The sequence below is a fragment of the Prenolepis imparis genome, unplaced genomic scaffold (genome assembly GCF_030444845.1).
Source record: "Prenolepis imparis isolate NDT839.2.m4 unplaced genomic scaffold, iyPreImpa1.0 SCAF_6, whole genome shotgun sequence".
Classification (NCBI taxonomy): Eukaryota; Metazoa; Arthropoda; class Insecta; order Hymenoptera; family Formicidae; genus Prenolepis; species Prenolepis imparis.
The window spans coordinates 3,130,099-3,152,999 of record NW_028141164.1 but is presented as its reverse complement, the minus strand read 5'-3'; the positions used below and the strand labels follow the sequence as shown (position 1 = coordinate 3,152,999).

The 22,901-nt window shown below is 36.3% G+C and overlaps 3 protein-coding genes across 3 annotated transcripts in view; 2 read left to right on the top strand and 1 right to left on the bottom strand.

The window, feature by feature from the left end:
* The window catches only part of LOC145937181 (uncharacterized), an 80,834-nt gene that overhangs the window by 29,320 nt on the left and 28,613 nt on the right, over positions 1-22,901 (bottom strand). The window lies entirely within an intron of this gene.
* On the top strand, positions 10,094-12,973 carry Ef1a-f2 (elongation factor 1-alpha F2). The gene is made up of 4 exons (XM_083040780.1): positions 10,094-10,309; positions 10,761-11,369; positions 11,571-11,846; positions 12,081-12,973. The coding sequence occupies exons 1-4, from the start codon at positions 10,166-10,168 to the stop codon at positions 12,435-12,437; spliced, it is 1,386 nt and encodes a 461-aa protein (XP_082896906.1). The 5' UTR covers positions 10,094-10,165; the 3' UTR covers positions 12,438-12,973.
* Rich (guanine nucleotide exchange factor subunit Rich) lies at positions 14,193-21,828 on the top strand. Its single transcript, XM_083040084.1, has 12 exons — positions 14,193-14,778; positions 15,293-15,556; positions 15,690-16,096; positions 16,205-16,832; positions 17,064-17,427; positions 17,530-18,074; positions 18,268-18,757; positions 18,842-19,124; positions 19,354-19,808; positions 19,965-20,127; positions 20,233-20,421; positions 20,743-21,828. Exons 1-12 carry the CDS (start codon positions 14,644-14,646, stop codon positions 21,071-21,073), a joined length of 4,254 nt encoding a protein of 1,417 aa, XP_082896210.1. The 5' UTR covers positions 14,193-14,643; the 3' UTR covers positions 21,074-21,828.

The window sequence follows — 22,901 nt, the reverse complement described above, 5'->3', positions numbered from 1 at the left end:
ATCAAGTTTGCAAATTATTGACATTTTTTTTAAATCTAGAAAATTAATAAAAAGTAAGTATGACAAATAGTGATAATTTGGACAATGTTGCAAATATGCGATGATGATGATAATTTATCATAATTTTATTATAATTTTATCGTAACTATTATATATTATTATCATCATTATTAATATATTATTATTAACATCGGAGAAGTGTACAAGTATTTATAATATACTTTTAAATTGTTAAATTTATTAATACAAGTTAACGCGAGATTTAAGTGCCGTAATCTGAGGAATCTAATCGATTTGCCATCGACTGCGATAATTAATCACGCGTTGCTCTGAGTTTAACCGAATTGCTATAAGGAAAATGTAAAATAACTTTGAGGATAGAGCGAGACATTTATTACGGTTCGGATACACGAATTTGTGCGATCGATATCAATTATATATCTCTCTCAGTGATCAATCGGATCATCTTTATCATAATAACATGTTTTGCACGATTGTTTGCGCGATATTGAGTTTATTGAAATATTTATCGATGTTATATTACGAGCAACGTAAATATGTAAAGAGAAGAATGTCATCTCAAAGATTTGCATCCTTTCGTAATACTTGAGATTCGTTACGGAGAGAAACTTTGAGATTCATAACTAAAAACTCTCGTGAATAAATAATTGACCACTCGACTGTCATCGTGCACTTGATCGTCTCTTTTCTCACAATTCGAGTGTACGTTCCATTGCCTAATTATATTTAAAGATTAAACATTATATTCAATCCACACATTCTGCGATTTTTTTAATTTTAATGACAATGTCAAGAGTCCATACTGAATACTCTCTTAGGAAAAGAAATCATATCGATCATAAACAAAAAGTTTCACGTAACGTTTCGATGATTACGCATACAATCACGATATGCATGTGTTTGTAAACTTTTTATAAAGCCAAATTTACAAATTTTGCATATATTTAAATAGACATTATGTAGTTTGACAACCAAACTTTTCATGTATAATTGCTACGTGAAAAAAGTATCGGTAAAAGCTCTTATCATTTTGTGGAGATTTTGTCTTTTCAGCCAATTTCGAATATATGAATATATATATAATATATATTAATACAGTGCCAAGTTTTATAACAGTCTTCCTTAAGTTGCACACGCGTAATATCATGCACTGTACGATTATAAATACCATTAGATAACAGTATAGAAAACATACAAATATATTGCGCGCGTAATATATATGTGTGCCAAGAATATAACTAAATTTTCGCAATTGTACATTTAATACTTTTCTTGATATATAAAAATAATTTCAAAATGAATACAGAAACGAGCACATAGTTGTATATCGGGCTCCTCCATTAGAACAAAGCCGATTATATCAGCGTAAACTCCACAAAATGATCGAGAAACGATAATAATCGGTTTATCTTTAATATATTGCTATCATGCATGTAGTGGAATCCTTAATACTAATACGATTACGCTACTCTATATCGGATGATGAAAATACATGTAGAAATATATTATTAATATTCACAAGCACACACATTTCTAAAAATATAATATAAAAATTTCTTTGTTTCTTATATATTGAAAATTTTTGTTTTCATGGACAGGGACACACACATGAATATAATTGGAATACAAATTTAAACATTGCATCACAAAAAGCATTGCGTCATTAAGATTTCGTGATGAAATGCACATACTAAATTTGAAAAAATGTTGAATAGTACAGACTACGAATAATATTTATATTAAATTATTAAATGATTGAAAAATAATTGTTGGAAATTACATCTGGGATGTGATTTCTCATATTGGCGCGAAAGAAAGTATTCTCGAGGAAACATAACAGACTCAACGATATTTAATTTTTTTCCAGATCAAAACTATATAAAAAAATTAATTTAAATCACAGAAATATGTACAAAAATAGGAAAAAAAAACAACGAATTTTTTGTTTTCCCTAAGTTGCATAATTATGCGTAATCAATCTCAAATCACAATTTCGATTAAATAACAATATCATAATTTATTATTTCAAATTTTAATATTACTGCAAATGTATGAGATGGATTAAGATATTGTTCATTATGATTTTTGTGCCAAATAATATGCAAGTACAATTTTTATTTGACAATTTCAAACATTTCTGAATCACACGATAAATATTTTGTTTTAATAATCGTAAAACCTAATAATTAGTTTGACAGAAAATCTTTCAATAAACCAAACAACACAAGTCCAAAAAGTGTCTATCAATTACATTTAAAGAAATTAAGAAATTATTCGAAAAAGAATCATCTTAACGTCATTCAAATATTTTGTATATTGCTTGGAAAGAATGAAACACACTCTTCATCTCTACGTAAATTAATATTTTCTTGTCCTCGAATGCCACGTGGTCAATATATCTAGGTAGCTCATAGTTAATGTATATGATTTCTATCCGAATCATTCTATCGAGAGAGAAATTTTCAAGCATTTTTTCATTTTACTCCTTCGATCACACGTCACGGCGCTTAGCACATTAAATGATCTATCCGATATCTATATAAATGAAACAAAGAGAGGAGACGAGTCTCTTGATAAGACTCTTAATGAATGGTTACTCAGGAATAAAGTTATAATATAATAAAAACAGTTGCGATATTAAATATTAACATTTAACAAACGACCTTTTGTAAATATGAATATAATATATAAATATAGATACGCGCGCGCGGCGCGACAATTATAAATATATATATATAAGAGAAATGTGTACAGGGCGATTCGGAATAGACCACCAATATATCTCAGAGCGTCATTATACGACGGTCTTTTACGATAGAACATGATAACTAACAAAATTAATTATACCAGAAGAATATGCTAATAATATCTCCCATGTTATTTCATTTGAAAGTATATCTTCAAGTAATTATTTTTCTGTAAAACATGTCGATACACACATGCGACGAGTCTGGATCACTCTGTACAATTTTACGATCGCCCCAATAAGAGATGACAAGCCTGATAGAAACGCGTATGTGGAAAAAAAACGTATATTTGCGCGTGAAAAGAAAAAAACGGAAGAATGTGCGTATGTATGAGTGTGTACAAAACGATTATGTAAACATGTATGTACGAGATCAAAGCGAAAATTTACTTCCATTAACGGAGAACTGACCAAAATGTCGATGACAGAGGGAAGGGTAGAAGAGATGCCGCGATACGTGTCGACGATCATTTATGTCGAAAGGTAAATAACACCAAAAAGTAAAAAAAAAAATAGAGAGAAAAAAGGAAAGAAGGAAGCAAAGATTCGTTAAGAGACATCACACGGCAAGCTTCGTTCGCGAGCGCAATTAGCAATTAACGCTTTGATCGCTGACTTTGAACGTCGACCGACTTTCGTCGTAATGTACGTTTGCAGTGAAAGAAAAAAATAACGATCGGCAATCAAAGTGTTAAGGCAGCCGATTAAATTCGATATAATTTCGACGAGTTCGATCCTCCGAATTCGCCGTAGACACGCGAAACGGACCTCTATATCTCCATCTCGAAAGGGTGAAGAGATGCAGATAGCTGGCCGAATGAGGGAGATCTGTTCTTCCGTGACTACGACTGATCAAAGATCCGACTCGCCGAAATTTCTGACGGGCTCTTCCCGTTAAAAACGAGATCGGGGGAAGGTATCACCAACCCTCTCGAAGATGAAAATGTGTGACGGCCGCGTATCCCGGCGCGTTGCGTACGTGCGTGATTGTACACACGCATTTTTGTCCATTTCTACACGTATATCTGTTCTCTCCTACGCGACGACATAGAAGGTTATTTTTAAATTTTCGAAACTCTTAGCTGTGCCGCAAGTCCGCGTGCGAGTGTCTGTACGATCGGATGTCAGTAGGAATCCTGAAATATAAATAGACGATTGAAGAGGAGACTGTATGCGGACTTTTCTTTCGCGCGATCGATGATTCTTACCTCCCTCTCAATTCCCACGTACAGTATATTAAAAAAAGTTTTTTTTTAAGATATTTTTAAAAAATATTTTTGTTCGTGACAAAAATATATTTTGCTCTAAGAAAGATGATAATGAAAGATATAATTTATAACAAAACATATTTCTTAACATATGATACGAAAAATGTTTTATTTTATCTTTCTAGGTTTTTCTTTAACAATTTTAATTCTTGGAAGATATGATAAATTGATAACTCTAAAAGTATAACGCCGATATAATTCGAAAATGCTTATCGACCATTAAATTGCGATTAATACGATTACGTAACTCTTTGAATCGCAGTAGTACGTAAAATCATTGGAATCCGGTTTCTTCTGATAGACAAACAAAGGGATTGATTCGAGCTGATCCTTCTTTGTTCGCTTCTGGCAACCCCAAAGAATAGAGACCAATAAAATCTGGGTTGCAGTCAGAATACGATCAATACGAAGTTACGAGAGAAGTTGGAAGAGTGGAAAGTTACTTCATTCCAGTCAGATCGTATCAAAAATCAACATTTTGGCCATTGAAAAGCATGTTTCGTTGAAAATTTGTCATCGTGATTACATCGTACTGCTGCGGTTTACAAAAACATTTTGAAAGAGTCAATACTCTTAATAAATATATTCGCTAAATCAGTGCTGTGAAAGCAGAAATGTTAACGCCGAAATTTAATGAGCTAGCTACTTTTCTAAAGCATTTAGACAAATTTACACAATAAGAAAAATTAAAAAACACTAAACAATAAATTTAAAAAATGACTGACTGATATTTATATATATTACATTCTTATATTTATGTAATAATTTTAAGACATATAAATATATGTATATGCATAACACTAAATTATCAGATTTTGTTGAAGCAAATTTTTAGAGAGAGAAATCTAAAAAATATCTTTTTATTTTCTTTAAATATTAAATATTAGATATTAAATATCCCAGGATAACATCAGGGATATTAATTTTTTTATATTCAGTGAAATTATAGTCATTATCCATTAGTCATGGTAAGAGATTTTTAAGCTTTATAGACACGCCCAAATAATTAAGAATCATGCTTCCGCTTAGATAGCATTGACGGAAATTACGAGAGTGCAATTCTAGCATATACATATCTAATACATGTGTACGTATATTATTCATTCATAGTTCCCAATGAGTCATTCATTCCTACACAAGCAACGTGGTACAACGTCCGTGCGATAACGCACGTATGACACGTTTTATGACTTCTCATTCACGGAAGTACCTCTAGTTGCCTACCAATAAATGTAATATTGAAACCATTTTATTTAGATCTATAAATAGGATTGTAACAAGAAGCTGCATATAAGTGGCATATACAAATATTATATATAGAAGATCCTACAAATATAATAATGGAAGCCGCGAATCTCAAGCTGCAAATTATCTCTAGTAAAAAAAAGTATGTCTAAGAGGAAGAAAGAATTTTATTGGAGTCAGAGAGAATTGCAACCTTATTATTAAGATATTAAGTTAATCAAATAATTTCATAATTCTTAGATTATTATATAGAGTGATAAATAATAATTTTTAATTACTTTCTTATAACCGTATTAAACCATAAAATTTAATTTATTAATTTATTATTCTAATTAACATTGCATTCATTTTTGTAACATAATCAACTTTTCTTAAAAAAGTAAATTATTTGCCCTGAGATTTGAATTTGAATAAATTCTGTATACCAAATTATGATTCCGAATCAAATAATAAATTCATCAACATTTTAGAAGCGGAATACAATTCGTATAAATTAGAAGCCACGTACAAAGGGTAATACATTCCAGAATAATAAATGCAAACGTGAAAGTTTATGTAAGGGACATGTTGTTATTTCTGTAAAGTTAGCATGCTTACGTTTGTATGGACACATGAAAATCTATCGTGATCTCTTATAGTTATAAATATAGCTTTTTCAAGACTTTTTAATAATTATTTTTATTATTTTTAAAAGTCGAATCGACACAACCAGAAACTGAGAAAAATCTCACGATTTTATATGTTTATATAAGCAAAATATTTTGAAAATAGAGTATTAATTTCATAGAAATATCGTCGTTATCGTCTTTAATTAAAAGTGTGTATAGGTGGATAAATGCACATTGTAATGACGAGAGATACAAAGCTGTAACGGATACCGTTAATGCTCCAAGCGCGTAATCTCCTTTCTTTACCTTTCACCGTTCATCTCGATGACCGAATTATCGATCGCGTTGATATCTCGTAAATAGAGCGTGTATGAATACGTTGTAAAATATAGCTTTTAATTCATCTTGTTCAAAGATTCGATATAAAATTCAACATTAAACTACAGCTTCTTTTCTCCGATAAAATTAATTAATTTAAGACATATTACCCGCGCGGTTATAATAAGCAAGAATTGATAAAATATAAGTGCAAAATTAGTATTATTAAAATATAGTAAATAATATTAAAATATAACGCAATTTTTGTACTACATTAATAAGCGTTTCAAGAATATTATATCGTAACATTTATATGCTTGTTTGACGTTTTATAATGCAAAATTTTTGAATGTAAGAAAAAAATTCCATGGAAAAAATTCCATAGAATCAGCTCTTGTTAGATAAAATTTCGACCAACGACTTGGATTTTATTTAATCGAAGAAATGTGGTACACCATAAAATTTTATAACAAAACTAAGAGCAGCAACATTACCTAAACAATTAACGATGAAAAAATAAAACATTATTTGTCTCATTTGAGTAATATTAAAGATACTAACAATTTTAGTCAAGCCGATTTTATTATTAAGTTAAACTTTATTTGAAAGAAAGATATAATATTCAAAGTTTAATTAATGCTTATTTATACTGAATTACTTCTTAATAATTCTTAATTACTTCTTAATAATTTATAAAGATATTATCGACATTATCTTGACAATGGTTTTATAATTTATATTTATATATACATATATAGATAATTTCAAGTACCTCTGTCTAATGACATTGTACTTTATGGCATTATAAATGCACTGAGAGAATTTTCTCTTACAATTTACCTTGAAAATCATGGTAATCGTAAAACAATATGATATGGAAAGAATTTTATGAGAATTTCTCTGATTAATATTTATCACAATAAAAATAATCATATCTATCACAATAAAATATGAAACGTGATTGATTAATTTTACTAAATTGCATAGTAAAATTAATCAAACATATTTTATATTTTATCGTGATAGATATTATTATTTTTATTGTGATAAATATTAATCGGAGAAATTCTCATAAAATTCTTTCCATACCATATTATCCCACGATTACCATGATTTTCAGAGTAAATTCTAAGAGAAAATTCTCTCTGTGTATGTATTAAGAAATATTGCATTTTCTGTTTCCGACAAAATGTTCGCTAATAAAAGAAACAAATAATAAAAAATATAAAATATCGCAGAATTTAACAAACAAAAGAATCTACATGTGATTCAACTGAGAAGAGCCAAAAGCCTAAAGCTATCTATAAAAGTTTGCATTCCATCTTCAAAGTACAAAGATGCTACCGAGAACAGAATCAACTTCCCATATTAATTTACATCAACAATCAACGACAATATCTCGACGGAAGAGACGCAACACATGGAATGTCGCATCGATGAGGGACGGACTCGATGCAAGAGAGATTGCATCCGACTCCAACGTTGATGGACCACGGAGAGGAGGAAGCTGTGCACAGCGGGTTGCCGTCTCTCGCGTTACAAAATCAAATATCTCGCGATTCGATATAGCGGGGTCGCAACATCGAACCAGACGCGCGCGTTGCGCACGAACGCATGAATTGTACAATCAAAGTATATGCATATATACATACCGATAGATGTACATTGCGATCAGCATGCATCTCACTCTCTCTCTTTCTCTCTCTCTCTCTCGCGCCTGCGTCCGTCCTCTTCTCTCCTTCTCGTAACCTCCGCCACGCACTTACACACGTACGCGTATCCTAGGACCGCACCTATATATATATAAACGCGAGACCGACGTGCGTGTTTTGCATCTGCTGTACGACTGTGCTGCGAATATGTATGTATGTATGTGTGATGTGCACGCGCACGCGCCTGCGCGACTGTAGCCTCGAACCCAGACGCGCCCGACGAACTGTCAAAGAGAAAAACTGCACCAATTCGCGATTAAAAATTAACGAAAATATGGAAAAAAAATAAGAAAAAATTATTTCGCATTTTCCGTGTCAGACAATCGAGACTTTAAATTAAATTCAAAGTAATATCCCGCGAAGCGACGAGCGCGATGACGGCGCTAGCGTCGCCTCGGTGGCGGCGCTGGCTGCGAGCCGAGAGGAGCCGTATGCGCATGCACCTCATTGGTACGGTCTCTTTCTGTCGTGGCGCCTGTAGGTGAGTGGTTGTAATTTTCCTTCGCGTGCGAGTATCAGGCTGCTATCCGACGAATCTCGTACCGGGGACGTAGCATCGGACAACGGGTATGGAATAGAACGACGACCCGAGCTACGGCGTGTTGTGTTGTGCCAACAGTTTCTCGATTTCGTCGCGGTTTCCCGTAAAATTTCGCCGTTTCGTCGAACGGCCGCATGGCCGGTCTCGGTGCTCTTTCTCCCGTTCGATCCGTCTCGCCGGCTGGTCGGGAATCGCGTTGTAATAAACCGGCGCGTCGACGACGGACGTCGACTCGAGCCGCGTCGTCATCGTCGTCGTCGGTGACGAGACGAGGAATGAACGCCGATCGCGAGAGGTAAAACGCCGGGCGGAATCGTGCCGGCGACGGACGACGCGTCCAGGATCGCGAGAGCGAGACCGGATGCGCTATGGCGGCCGCGCGCTTGTCAGAGCGCTGGAGCTCCGGCGATCGCGAGTCGTCCGTCGTCGGAGAAGATTCCGGAGACGCGGCGTCTCGACTCCTCGGTTCGATTGCGCAGTAAAAGATCCGCGAAATTTACCGTATGCGCGAACGGACGGAAACCGGAAGCGCGAGGTTAAAGTTCTCTCCTTCGCGAGTCTATCTCCGCGGCCTGGAGGCCGTGTGCAACACGACGACCTTCAGGTCGGCCTCTGGAATGCACGGGATCGAGTTCCGGAAATTGTCGAAACGATCTTCGGGAATTTTTCGCGAATGCGGGATGACAAAATTTCCTCGTCTCCGTTTTTAGCCAAAGTTACGAGAGAATCGCGTTGAAATAAAAAAATCCGGAAGGATAAAGTCGACACATCGGGAGATGTAATATCTCGTCGTCGAGGAAAATCCCAGTCCGGTAGAAAAAAAAAACCTGGGCGGTATCTCGACTCCCCTTGCCTTATGTACGGAACGTTTCCGCAATCTGGTCGTATCTATTCATTTCTTTTTTTACGAACCGCGAGGGGGGGAAATCCGGATAATCTGTACGATAATAATAATAATAAATCTCGTAAGAATCGTGAAATTTATTCTCTTCCCGGCTGTAATTAAAGTCGGAATACTCCATCGTGTCCGCGTATTTTCCACGCACGTTTCGGACCGTGTGCGAAGGATGAATATATGCGGCATATTTGACCACCTGATTCGGCGTGTCTCGCTGAAAATCGGGCCGAAAATGCGGTCGCCCCGAGTTCCGCGATTTTTCGTTCAAGTAGCCGCGGACGGCGACACGCTCGATCCGGTTTTTTTTTCGGACGAATCTCTCGCGGAAAGAATTTCGTAATAACGTGGCATCGCGAAGCTGATGCCGAGCGTCGCGAAAATAGTGGCAACAGCGCGCCGCTCCTCCTCGTCACTTACAAAATGGCCGCCGGATGCCGTTCTCGAATGTTCACGTTGAGCCACGTGGACGGCGGACAGACACCGTCGAAAAAAAAATCGAATATTCCCCGCTCGAGCATTTTAATCGCGTCCAAGGACAATTGCACCACATTGTTCAATGTGGATTCGAGGGACGTCTTTTAAATATGAATTGTGAGGATTTTTTTTTCTCGGTTGCCCGACCATCGCTCGATTCCATATTGCATGTCGAATCATCGATTATAATCTGATACGAATTTGTCGGATAGTTTCTGATGTTGAGAATTAAACATTGTTGCATTCTTTCCTATGATTGAGAGATATGTCTTAATTTTTTTTCTCAGTATAACTCGTGTGCAGGAGAAACAGATTTGTCTAATAAAACTACAAAATGGGTAAAGAAAAGACTCATATCAATATCGTTGTCATTGGACACGTCGATTCTGGAAAATCCACTACGACTGGCCATTTGATATACAAATGCGGTGGTATCGATAAACGTACCATTGAGAAGTTCGAGAAGGAAGCCCAGGAGGTAATAACTTTTATAAGATTTAAAATGGCATATATAATCTCTTACATAATAATGTCGATGCATATGCATTATGGCATAACGATAACTTTTCTTTTATTTATAATTTTAATGAAGGATATTATCTAGTCTATTGATAGAAAATGTTATTTTATCTAAAAATTTTGTTTAATATTAAAACACATTTGTAATAAAAATAACTAATGCAAGATAATGTAATAGATTTCGATGCCTCGATCATGATTCTCAATTTTTTTTTACATGAATAATTTTATATGATGATACTTATTAATTGCATTCGTGGTTTCCACCAGAGGATCTTCGATCCATTGATGGTTGAGAGTGTCTGATTCTGCATGATATTAGATATAAATAATTAAATAAAAGTAACTCTCTAATATAAGAGATACAAGAAAAATTTGAAATTAAAGAAACAATTGTTCCTTTTTTCTAGATGGGCAAAGGTTCATTTAAATACGCTTGGGTATTAGATAAATTGAAAGCCGAGCGTGAACGTGGTATTACAATCGACATCGCCCTATGGAAATTCGAAACCTCCAAATACTATGTCACCATCATCGACGCTCCTGGACACAGAGATTTCATCAAGAACATGATCACTGGTACCTCGCAAGCTGATTGCGCTGTACTCATTGTCGCCGCTGGTACTGGCGAATTCGAGGCTGGTATCTCGAAGAATGGACAGACTCGTGAGCACGCTTTGCTCGCCTTTACCCTCGGCGTCAAACAGCTGATCGTCGGAGTTAACAAGATGGATTCCACCGAGCCTCCGTACTCCGAGACCCGATTCGAGGAAATCAAGAAGGAAGTCTCCTCGTACATCAAAAAGATCGGCTACAACCCGGCCGCGGTCGCGTTTGTTCCCATTTCCGGCTGGCACGGAGACAACATGTTGGAGCCGTCCGCCAAGATGCCCTGGTTCAAGGGATGGGCTGTGGAGCGCAAGGAAGGCAAAGCCGACGGCAAATGCCTTATCGAAGCTCTCGATGCCATCCTGCCACCCAGCAGGCCGACCGACAAGGCTCTTCGTCTTCCCCTTCAGGTAACTTTGATGTCTCAATCATGATCATTCTCAATTTTTTTTGCATGAATAATTTTATATGATGATACTTCATTAATTGCATTCGTGGTTTCCACCAGAGGATCTTCCGTTGATGGTTGAGCGTGTCTGATTCTCCACAAGATATTAGATATAAGTTAATTTTGCTGAATCGAGGTAATTAATGTTTTCTTGTAATTGCAGGACGTGTACAAGATCGGTGGTATCGGAACAGTACCTGTCGGTCGTGTCGAGACGGGTCTACTGAAACCCGGTATGGTTGTTACCTTCGCACCTGCTGGATTGACCACTGAAGTTAAGTCCGTCGAAATGCACCACGAGGCCCTTACAGAGGCTGTGCCTGGTGACAACGTTGGTTTCAACGTTAAGAACGTATCTGTCAAAGAATTGCGTCGTGGATATGTTGCCGGAGACTCCAAGAACAATCCGCCCAAGGGTGCCGCTGACTTCACCGCACAGGTACTGCCTAGTGTACTTCATTATATTTCCTTTACTATTCTTCTATTATTAGCACTATGATGAGAACGTATATACCTCATTCGCGGTTTCCACCGGAAGATTTATTCTAATGATGGATCGTACGTCTGAGTGTCTTAACTTTTAAATTGTATTACATTTAAAATTATTATTATATATTATTATAATTATAGAATTATAAGCATGTAATTAACGTTATTATTTATTTCATCGCAGGTCATCGTGCTCAATCATCCCGGTCAGATCAGCAACGGATACACGCCTGTGTTGGATTGCCACACCGCCCACATCGCCTGCAAGTTCGCCGAGATTAAGGAGAAGTGCGACCGCCGTACCGGCAAGACTACCGAGGAAAATCCAAAAGCCATCAAGTCCGGTGACGCCGCCATCGTCGTCCTAGTACCCAGCAAGCCCATGTGCGTCGAGGCTTTCCAAGAATTCCCGCCTCTGGGACGTTTCGCGGTCCGTGACATGCGTCAGACGGTAGCCGTCGGCGTCATCAAGGCCGTCACCTTTAAGGATCAAACTGGCAAAGTCACCAAGGCCGCTGAGAAAGCCCAGAAGAAGAAATAACTATTGTAATAGTTTCCGTGCATATGGCGATAGTTTCCGTGCGAATATGCCGCCGGGTGGACGACGGCGTACATCAGCCGACGTAGCCCGCCTTCTCTCCTCGTGCGATTCGCGCGAGACGAATGTCGTAACGTTACCGCCATCGCTAGCTGAACCTGCGCAGCTATCAGCTACCAAGAATGAAGAAACTGCAATCCAATCGCGAAGATTGGCTTTACTACGCGTGTGCGAAATCGCGCGGCTATCGAGCTATCTTGGCACGCAGACATTTCGTTTGTCGAAACGGTTACTCCACTTCTTCCACCGTAAGGAATTCCGCAGGAAAAGAAGCCTCCGTGTGGTCGACGGGAGGATGTATAGCCTCGGGGATGATGATGATGAACGTGCTTTCGTCTCGCGGGAATCACATTCAAGGAGGGAGAGCGGACTTCGCGCGAACTATCTAATAACTTCATAACGAACATCCAACATCATAATTTAGCGCGGCTTAATTATATTTTCTAATTATACGGAAATAAAATTCTGTATATCCGATACTCGAGAAGAACATGTCATTATTACTTTACGTCGACATTGTCACTCGATTAACATCGAGTTACGTTTGTCATCCTTTTTGAAGAAAAATATCCTCATTTATCGCTCTCACATCTATGGTAGCTATACGATCCGATCAAAGATAATTAAAATACATCGCGGCAATGATCCGTATATATTCTTTTGTCTTCTTGGTAGCTTTTTATATTATTAATCGCGTTCAGAGAGACTATTAATTCAGAAAACTATAGAGAAGAGACAACGGCAATAGGCCTTGGCAAAAGTAGATTTCGTTGTTGGGATATGGGACCTGTTGTTTCTTCTAATAATTATCTTTCTATTATATATGCAATTATATAGATAAAATAAATCCAAAGTTCTTTGGAAACACTTTTTCTACGAGATATTTCTTTTATCGAACACTAACGTCAAGAAATGCGTGCACAAACAAAAAAAAACGATAACTTTTGCAATGACTCGGCATCTTTTATCCCGCGATTCTTCTACAAATTACATTGGTTACAACAGTTTTCTGTACATATACATATATAAATACCAATGATGACGAGTAAAAGCGAAAATAAAACAGCTACGGAAACCGAGATGCCGGTGATTCACTATCACCAATATACAACCCGATTCCTCATCTTCCTTGTAACGCGCCTAAATGTGTGTGTTACATAGGCGCTTCCACACAAAGATTCCAACTAAAACGCTGTATTATTCAATAAATGCATTAAATACATAATTGCAATTTATTTATTACATATACGATAAATTTAAAAATGACGCGATATGTCACACCAAGTATTTTGAATTACGAGAAATTATGTATAAGAAATTTTAACAATTGGAGCAGCTGTAATTTGAATGCAGAAAATGTAAGGAGAGAAAACACTAAATATAAACGAAGATATTGATACGAGAAAGAAAAGGTATTTAAAAACTCAATATAAAATCAGAGTTTACATCCAATATGTATTTTTAAAAAAGCATTCAATATGGAATAGCCAATCAAATACAATACATATATTTACAGATGTGATTCATACTCTGTAATTATCAAATCACTCACGCGTGGAATGTATTTTTTTTTCCCCCGCGAAATATAGGAAAGATTGCACGTTTGACAACCGATCAGCTGATTTGTAACTCGATAATATTTTAACAAGAATTCGTATTCTACTTATACAATTAATATAGAGATTTGATCTCTTTAGCGCGTGCGAGAGAGATTAAACATAAAGATAAAGAATAAAATATAACGTGTACAAAATATTAAATTAATGAGATATATATAGCTTTAAATTTAATTAATAATTATACACGAATATCTACTATATATGTTCGACTCGAAAATGCCTAAGTCGGAAGTGGAAAGCATCGAATGACGTCGAGTTTATATTCGGAAGGGAAAAGGAGAAAGAAAAACATTGATAGACAAAAAATAAACGGAAGATGCAGCTGAAAAGGATAGATCTATAATGTGCACAATATGCATTTCACATGCATTTCGCTGGAGTTGCCATTAAACCTTTGGGATGAGCGATGACGCTATGCGTGGAGAGGTTAGGGACTGTTTACTTGTCAAATTTACAGTGTCGGGGGGATAAACGTAGGCGAAACATGAGAGAGATCTGAGGAGAAGTGACGAGACGCTCTCGCGGAAATCATGTTTTTCCCCGTAGGATGGCCGCGGGTTCTGAATTCCAACGAGCCGAGTGAAATAAATGCCGTGGTATGCAATAGAGACAAAATTCTCTTTGCCGTTCTCACCACGGATGCTCTCACCATCTGGTACTGCAAGGCACGTATTTTAGGTCGAAAGGAAATCTATTTCATCATTCAATTTCACAACGATTTATTCTTTACTGAAATCTCCTTATCAATATCATATTAATAACTCTATATTTGATTAAGATTAAAACTTCTGTATACAAGTATACAGAATTCTCTTTGGCATAAATAATGTATTTGCCATAATAACAATAGGTCTGTTCGTGTTGACTCAACTGGCTGCACTAGTTCAGAGTCTATCTTTTTTCCTCGACATTGAAAGGAAAAAGATAACCTCTGAACTAGTGCAGCGAGTTCAGTCAACACGAACAGACCTAATAATAATAACATTCTATAATTTTTATACACTGAGATCGTGTCTATATAAATTTTAATAATATTCTTAAACATTTTTTTTATGTTCTTTACAATTAAATTTTTGATATACTTCTAAACTACATATAATTGTAAATTTTTTAGATGTTTTTGTATTTAATATTAATATTAATTAATATTAATAATTAATAAAATGATTTTTGTTATAGCCCTGTGTACCAGTTGTATTTAGCAGACGATCCGAAGTTTCCCTACGAAAGCATGGCGAGAATGTTTTGGTACAATGGAGACCAGATTCAAGTATGCTGGTTATTGCAACGTCAGACAGTTATTTATTATTCTACCGGCTTTCGGACAGCAGTCCAGAAGGCCGGGGACTTTACGAACAGCGAGATTCACCAGTCACCAGTTTGAAACGAGATAGCGCAGAATTATTTATCAAAGAAGTCATTCCATCTCTCATCTTGAGTTTTGTAAGTTTGCTGATGATTGTTAAATATGCACAGTGAGAAATTGAGATAAAAATTCATTATTATATGAGTGATTAAATCATTCAACTCATTCAGATTATGAACAGTAATCACAGTAATTTTTATTTGTTTATAGGAAAAGTCAGCTTGGATTGATGGCGGAATCAGTTCATTAGTTTGTATACGAGATGAGCTCATGGTAGCGACCAAAACTAGCCATGTGGTGCGTCACAAATGGGACGCTACTATGAATCGTGACTATTCTTTGGACTTGAGACGTATACCATTCAGTATTGATCAACAAATCTCTACTGTGGCTGTGCCACTCACAGAGAGCAATATCTATGTCACTGATATTGAATATTCGCCTCTTGTTGGAGGCTTTGCTATTGTGCTTAGTAATGGAAAAGCTGCATTTCTTACTGCTCAATCTTTAAAGTTTGATCCTAACCAAGTGCAAGGAATCTGGGCTCGAGATTTGGACGATGCTACTTGTGCTGCTGTTAATCATAAATATCGGCTAATTGCCATTGGTAGGCAAAAGTAAGTATTATTTATATATCTGTCATAAAGAATTGTTTAATTATTGTAATATAGTTAATATAAATATAATTAATATATAATTTTAATGTTTTCACATTCGATTTGCAGCTCCGAAGGCATTGTTTATTACGTTGATGAAACAACAGGAGGTTTAGAGATGTCACACACTCTCAGTCTATCTTCCAAAGATTATCCAGGTCGACCAGGCAGTGTCAAGTGTCTCAGATGGACGCCTGATAGTTGCGCTATCGCGCTAGCCTGGGAAGGCGGCGGCTTAGCACTCTGGAGTACCTTTGGTGCTCTGTTGCTCTGTAGTTTGAAGTGGGACTATGGCCTACGAGTGGATCTGATGCATGATAATCCTCTGCATATCCATACGATGGAATGGTCAGCGGAGGGTTATCAATTGTGGATGTTACGAGAATCTCCAGGACCTTCGGTTACCGAAGAAAACGGTAACGAAACGTCCAGTTTATGTCGCTCACTCATCCAATTGGATTTCGCTAAAAGCCCTCTGACTATTAACCCGTGCATGGGTCACCACGGGCATCTGTACCTTCAAGGCGAGGACAGGCTGTATTTAAATTTAGGCGCCGGATTATCCTCAAGTGCTTCGGGTTTTCATCTCGCCACTGAAATGCCCAACGACAGTATGCTTCAAACACTCGCCGGCTGTAAACAGTGGCTCGTTGTGCCCATTCCAACTGCATACAGTGGCTCTAATTGGCCAATACGGGTAAATATAATAATAATATAGTTATTAAGAGAAATGTTTCGTAATTGTTTATTTATTTTCATTTATTTAATTTTATTAGTTGATGTGACAGATCTCTTGTTAATTATACAGCATTAATTAAATTGAGTATTATTGACTATATTAATGAAAAAAAATGTTAGTGTTTTTTCTTTTTTTATCTTTTATATCTTATGTTAAATATTTATATGTTTATTTATGTGTGTATGACAGTATACTGCAATAGACAGTGAAGGTCTGAGTCTCGCGGTGGCCGGTCGAACGGGATTAGCGCATTATTCCCTACCCTCGAGAAAATGGAAATTATTCGGCAACGAGAGTCAAGAGCGAGATTTTATAGTGACTGGTGGATTGTTGTGGCATAAAGGATATCTCATAGCTAGCAGTTATTCCATCTTGGATGATAAAGACGAGATTAGGATTTATCCACGCGATACTCGACTCGATAATAATTATGTCAAGAGTGTTAGGATGCCCTCGCAGGTGTTACTACTGAATACGATGAAAGATAGGCTCTTAACATTCTGTTCCAATGCTCAGATCAGCATATACGATATGGAGTTGCAAAATGGTGTTGGTAAGTAATAGAATCGATCATGCGAGATCGCTTTCGAGTTTGAGAAGAATTTCAGTTAATCTTTATCAAATGAAATGGCTTATGCTGTTATATATATTTTAGAAGCTGGCAGTATCGAGCTAACGAGAATACAGACGGTGGACATTAGCGGATTATGTATACATCCTGCTTGCGTAGTCAGTGCTACGTTGACCACGATTCGCGCAGAAACCGCTGGCAGTCATCCTCATCCCGAGAGCCTCCTGTTAAACGTCTCCGGACGTCTTCTCATGGTTCAACGGGAACATTGTACCGACAACTCGGACGTCCGATTTACGTGCGGGGCGCCAACGGTGTTAGCGTCATACGTCGAGAACGTTTGGGTACCGTCGCGCTCGAGGAGAGACAAGCCACACTTAACCGAGGCTCTTTGGCTCTTTTGTGGAGCGCACGGCATGCGAGTTTGGTTGCCGCTGTTCCGTAATCATCAAGAAAAGGCGCACGCCTTCATGAGCAAGCGAATAATGTTGCCTTTTCACTTGCGGATTTATCCATTAGCGATACTCTTCGAGGATGCGATTCTGCTTGGAGCCGAAAACGACACTGTGCTGTTCACGTCGGATACTAACTCTCCCTTTTCACTGCCCTTCAATTTATTGGAGCTTACGGTAATTTTCATTTATTTATCTATTTTTTTAAAATAATTATATTTGGAAATTCTTACTCTAAGATTTACGATATGAATTTCCAAAATATAAAATTTTAGTTTTATTATATTTAATTTTAGTTTTATTATATTTATTTACCTATATGTATTTTTATTAACTGTGTCACATTCAAAGATAATGATTTTGATTTCAGAGTCAAGTATATCTGCATCAGATTCTGCGTCAGCTGATACATCGAAACTTGGGCTATCACGCGTGGGAGATAGCACGTTCGTGTTCCGCATTGCCGTATTTCCCGCATTCGTTGGAGCTGCTACTTCACGAAGTCCTCGAGGAGGAAGCGACAAGCAAGGATCCTATTCCGGATGCTCAGTTGCCGTCCGTTGTAGAGTTTATTCGCGAGTTTCCCGGTGTTTGGGCCAGAGCAGTCGTCCAATGCGCTCGCAAGACCGAAATCGCGCTTTGGCCGTATCTATTTTCCGTCGCCGGCCCTCCAAAGCAACTATTACAAGATTGTCTGCAGCGTCAACAGCTCGATACTGCTGCCAGTTATTTGATCATTTTACAAAATTTAGAGCCATCTTCCGTCAGCAGACAACACGCTACGTTATTGTTAGATGCCGCGTTAGAGCAAGGTAGATGGGAATTGTCGAGGGATCTTGTGAGATTCCTTAGAGCAATCGGTAAATAATCTTCTATAGATATTTATAGATAAATATAAACTATTAAATATACAATCTTTTACAAATTAATCTCTTATTGTTTAGATCCGAATGACGTAGAATCTCCACGTACATCGTGGGGTGGCAGTGTGAAACTGGTTGGCCCTCCTCAAACACCTCCTCTTTCTCCGCACGAGGACGATTTGTCCTTAGTTTTGGGTACTATGCAAGTTTCAAGGAGCCGCAGTTATAGCACTACAGTTACGCCTAAAGTGCAATCCGAGAAAGATGTCGCGCCATCTTCTATGCTTGAAAAAACCCGGATTGTTGTTATGAGACGAAAGAAGTCGGTTCCAACAGTGAAAACTAGCGAGAAAACTGAGAATAAGTAAATATCATTTTTTTTTTTTTTAATACTTCACATTTGAAGATAAATTTCAAAATTATACGAATATTTTATTATTTTTTTAATTTAACTTAATTAAAATCTTTATATTTTTATACATTAATAAATATATATTAATCTAAAAAAATAAAATATATATAGTTTAAATCTCGATTAAAAATATTTTTTGTTATCAATTAAATTAGATTAAATTTCTATTGTTTTGTTTCAGGGAAGGATCGGCAGAAGAGTTCTTCATTGACGTTATTTTACAACGTCATGCCCGGCGACTGCTTTCAGCTCGTCGCTTGACCGATTTGGGTAGATTCGCGGCGCGTCTCGACTTCCATCTAGTGACATGGTTCGCTCGAGAGCGTGACAGAGCAGCGAGAATCGATGATTATGTGGGCACTTTAAAAGCGGTTCATGAAGATTTTGCGTTTCCATACCCGACACTTTCATTGCCGACATTGCAGAAATTTCGAAGATCTAGCCTCACCTCCCTACACTCTGTAATCTCCGATGACGAGACCTTATCCCCGAACTTGGCTACTGATTTACCTGACAGCGGATACACTAGTCTTCCAAGTGGTAGGCCACCGTATACAACGCTGATCTCACCGGTCGCTAGTTTAGAAACACAGTTTCCAACTGCGGAAGCTAAATTAACGCCAAATCTAATAAATGGTGAGTCTTATTCTTTTTTAATTTAAATTTTTGTTTGAACACATTTTTTTGTAAAACTGCAAAGCTTTATATTCTGTCGGAAAGTCTTCGAATATGGATGTATGTTGATTCGAGTATGTAAATTTGTCTTATGTAATTGTAAATTTGTAATCTCAGATGCCAACAGCGTTCTTAGCGATACTAGTACGATCTGGAGAGACGACGCAGAATCTATTGTGGGGTCTGTGTGTTGGGTTTCGCCGGAATCGGTGGGACCTACAGAACTCAATACGGTTACATCAACTTCCGCGCCAATCGGTCGGGCGGAAGTACAACTCAGGTACTAATGCACACACATATTTTTTAACATTAACGTTAAGAATGCAAAATTTGTCATTTCAAGCATTATAACTTCATATATACATTTATTTTTAAATTTTTGCAGGTATTTATTGCAACTGTTTCTCGAAGGCAGTTGTTTAGGATGGGCTGCAGTAGTAGCTACCGTCCTTCGAGACGCGGCGGCCATGGCTAGAACCATCAGGACAGCACATGCACCAATGCAAACTTTTGACTCTATAATTAATCTAAGAGATGGATTGCTTACCTTGACCAAGTGGTCTCAATCGGAATGGTATGCTTATATTGTATTCAACATCAATTACGACATATGCATCTACAGCAATTTTTTAAACATTGAGAATTAGTAATCTTAAATAAGAGTATTTATTTTAATGAATTATCTTATCTTTTCTTCGCAAAAGTATGTTCTTAAAGTTCTCATCTACTTGTAATTTATAAAGTCCCTATTTTTTCTAGAAAATATGGATAATTGATATAAACATATATTGATATATGAAACATTTAATTGATATTAATTAACTTAATCATTAATTAATCGTAGGCTAGTTTTCAGTTTCCTTAAAATAATATTCTTATGTAATTCTGATTTCAGCCTAGGATACCGTCCTTTTATGTCCAACATCCAAAGCCAAATATCACTATTGAATAGACTGGTGATAACCAAACAACAGCAGGAACAGGAACAGATACCGGAGAGTCCTTCACCGAGCCCGGCTCCCTCCGCTGGCAGTAATCAACGCGGTACTCTCTCCCGTTCGAGACACTCGTCAATCAGTCACGCTTCCAATACAGCTCCGCTCGAAGAAGAGCGCTCGCACGAGTCATCCTTGATCGTCGAAGAATCGACATTCCACGGAAATTACAATAATAATCTTAATGTTACGGAGGACACCAAATCGCAGAGCACTTGTGCAATCTCTTAAGGGTGTTTTACGAAGCACCGAAAGCTATGGCTGTCCATTTTGCTGTGGATTTTACCAAAAGAGTTTTTTCCACTTAAGCATAAAGATCTTATTGAATTATATTTCTAATATAAGAATGCCGTTTATTATTGTATAATTATTTTAAAGAGATTTAATCTTAATATTTTGATTAAGGCCTTTATTGTCCTAGTATCGATTAAGGATAACTTTTGTAATGCGACAATATCCTCTAAAATTGATATTAACGACTTCCGTCTAAAAAGTGTTTCAAAGCTCCTGATTCGAAAAAATCGTGGAAATCTGTAAATAGAAATCTGATTTTGAAACGTTTTCTACATCGCAGATTTTGAATTGTACAGGGTGAAAAGAATAGTGACTCACGTGTATTATATATACATTTACGATATCATTGTTAAAATATATGTTGCATCGTGAAGGATAAAACTTTAATGCGATGTGCAAGATCGCTAGTCACAGCGGTTTTAAAACAATTTTAATGCTGTTCATAAAAGTATAATATGCAAGATGTGTGTGTGAACATTGGCTCATTTATTAATTGCGAGCAATAGTGAATAGCAATCTAACGAAGCCAATATAAATGAACAGCAATTCAAAGGAATTAAATCAAAATTGGCACATCAATGGGTCTGATATTATAATGATAATTATGTAATACATAAAGTGATGAGAATTATTATACAATAAACTATTTATACCTATTGTAACACACAAGATACATATACATATATAGATAATCATACAAATATATGTTATATTTTTCCATAAAACTTTTTGTTATTTTACCAGGAAATTATGTTCGTGATTAATTTAACGAATCAATTAAAAGGATATAAAAATTAGAATTAATCTATAGAAATTTGAATTAATCTATATATGTAATTTCTGAGAACAATTGCATTATTTCTCAAGAATTTTGCCCAAAAAATTATATAATTTTTAACCAATTTTTTGTCTTTTAGGATAATTTGTAGCTCGAAAAAAGAATACAAAAAATCGGACATACACTCTTTACTAAAATCAAATTATCAAATTTTGTTTCATTTAATTCGATTCAATTCGATATAATTATTAGATTGAAATTATGATGATGAATGATGATGCAATTTGTTTTATTATTTCATAAATAATATTCGTTACATTTGACTTGCTTTATCATTTGATGACTAATTTATTCGTGACACGAACGAGCTATATTAGCATTTAATCTATGTTAATTGATGTTAATTGATGTTAATTGATGTTATAATATAATATCAGTTTCACATTCCAGTAAGATATTTTACGCGCGAAGAACATTTACCTCACAGATGTTTTCGTATTCAGCACGTATTTTTTTCATTCTATGACGTCGTCTATGACGTCAATTATCTTCTAAAAGCAACGATTACGCAGCACATGAGGAAAATCTATCTTTATACTATGACATATATACTTAATTAAGGAAAAGTGATTAAAAAAGCATTTTTCATCTAATCGTTATTTCCCAATCCGTTGCTAGAATTCACATAAACGAATAAATATATAAAGCTATATATGTCTCTTGCAATCTCGAATTAATATCAACTTCGAAAAATCACGAGGAAAATCATTTCGTGGGAAAGGAAAATAAGATAAGCAACTCTCGTAGAACTTTCGCGTTCTTGAAATTTCTCATATAGAAGCACGTGCAAACTGATAAAAGCTTGTTTCTATAAATTACAAATATTCAAATCCATTTTCCAAAGAATCATATTGATTGTGAATAATATGAAATAAGCAGGAGAATAAAGAATATAAGAAAGGTGGATGTGAAGTGAGTGTGAAATTG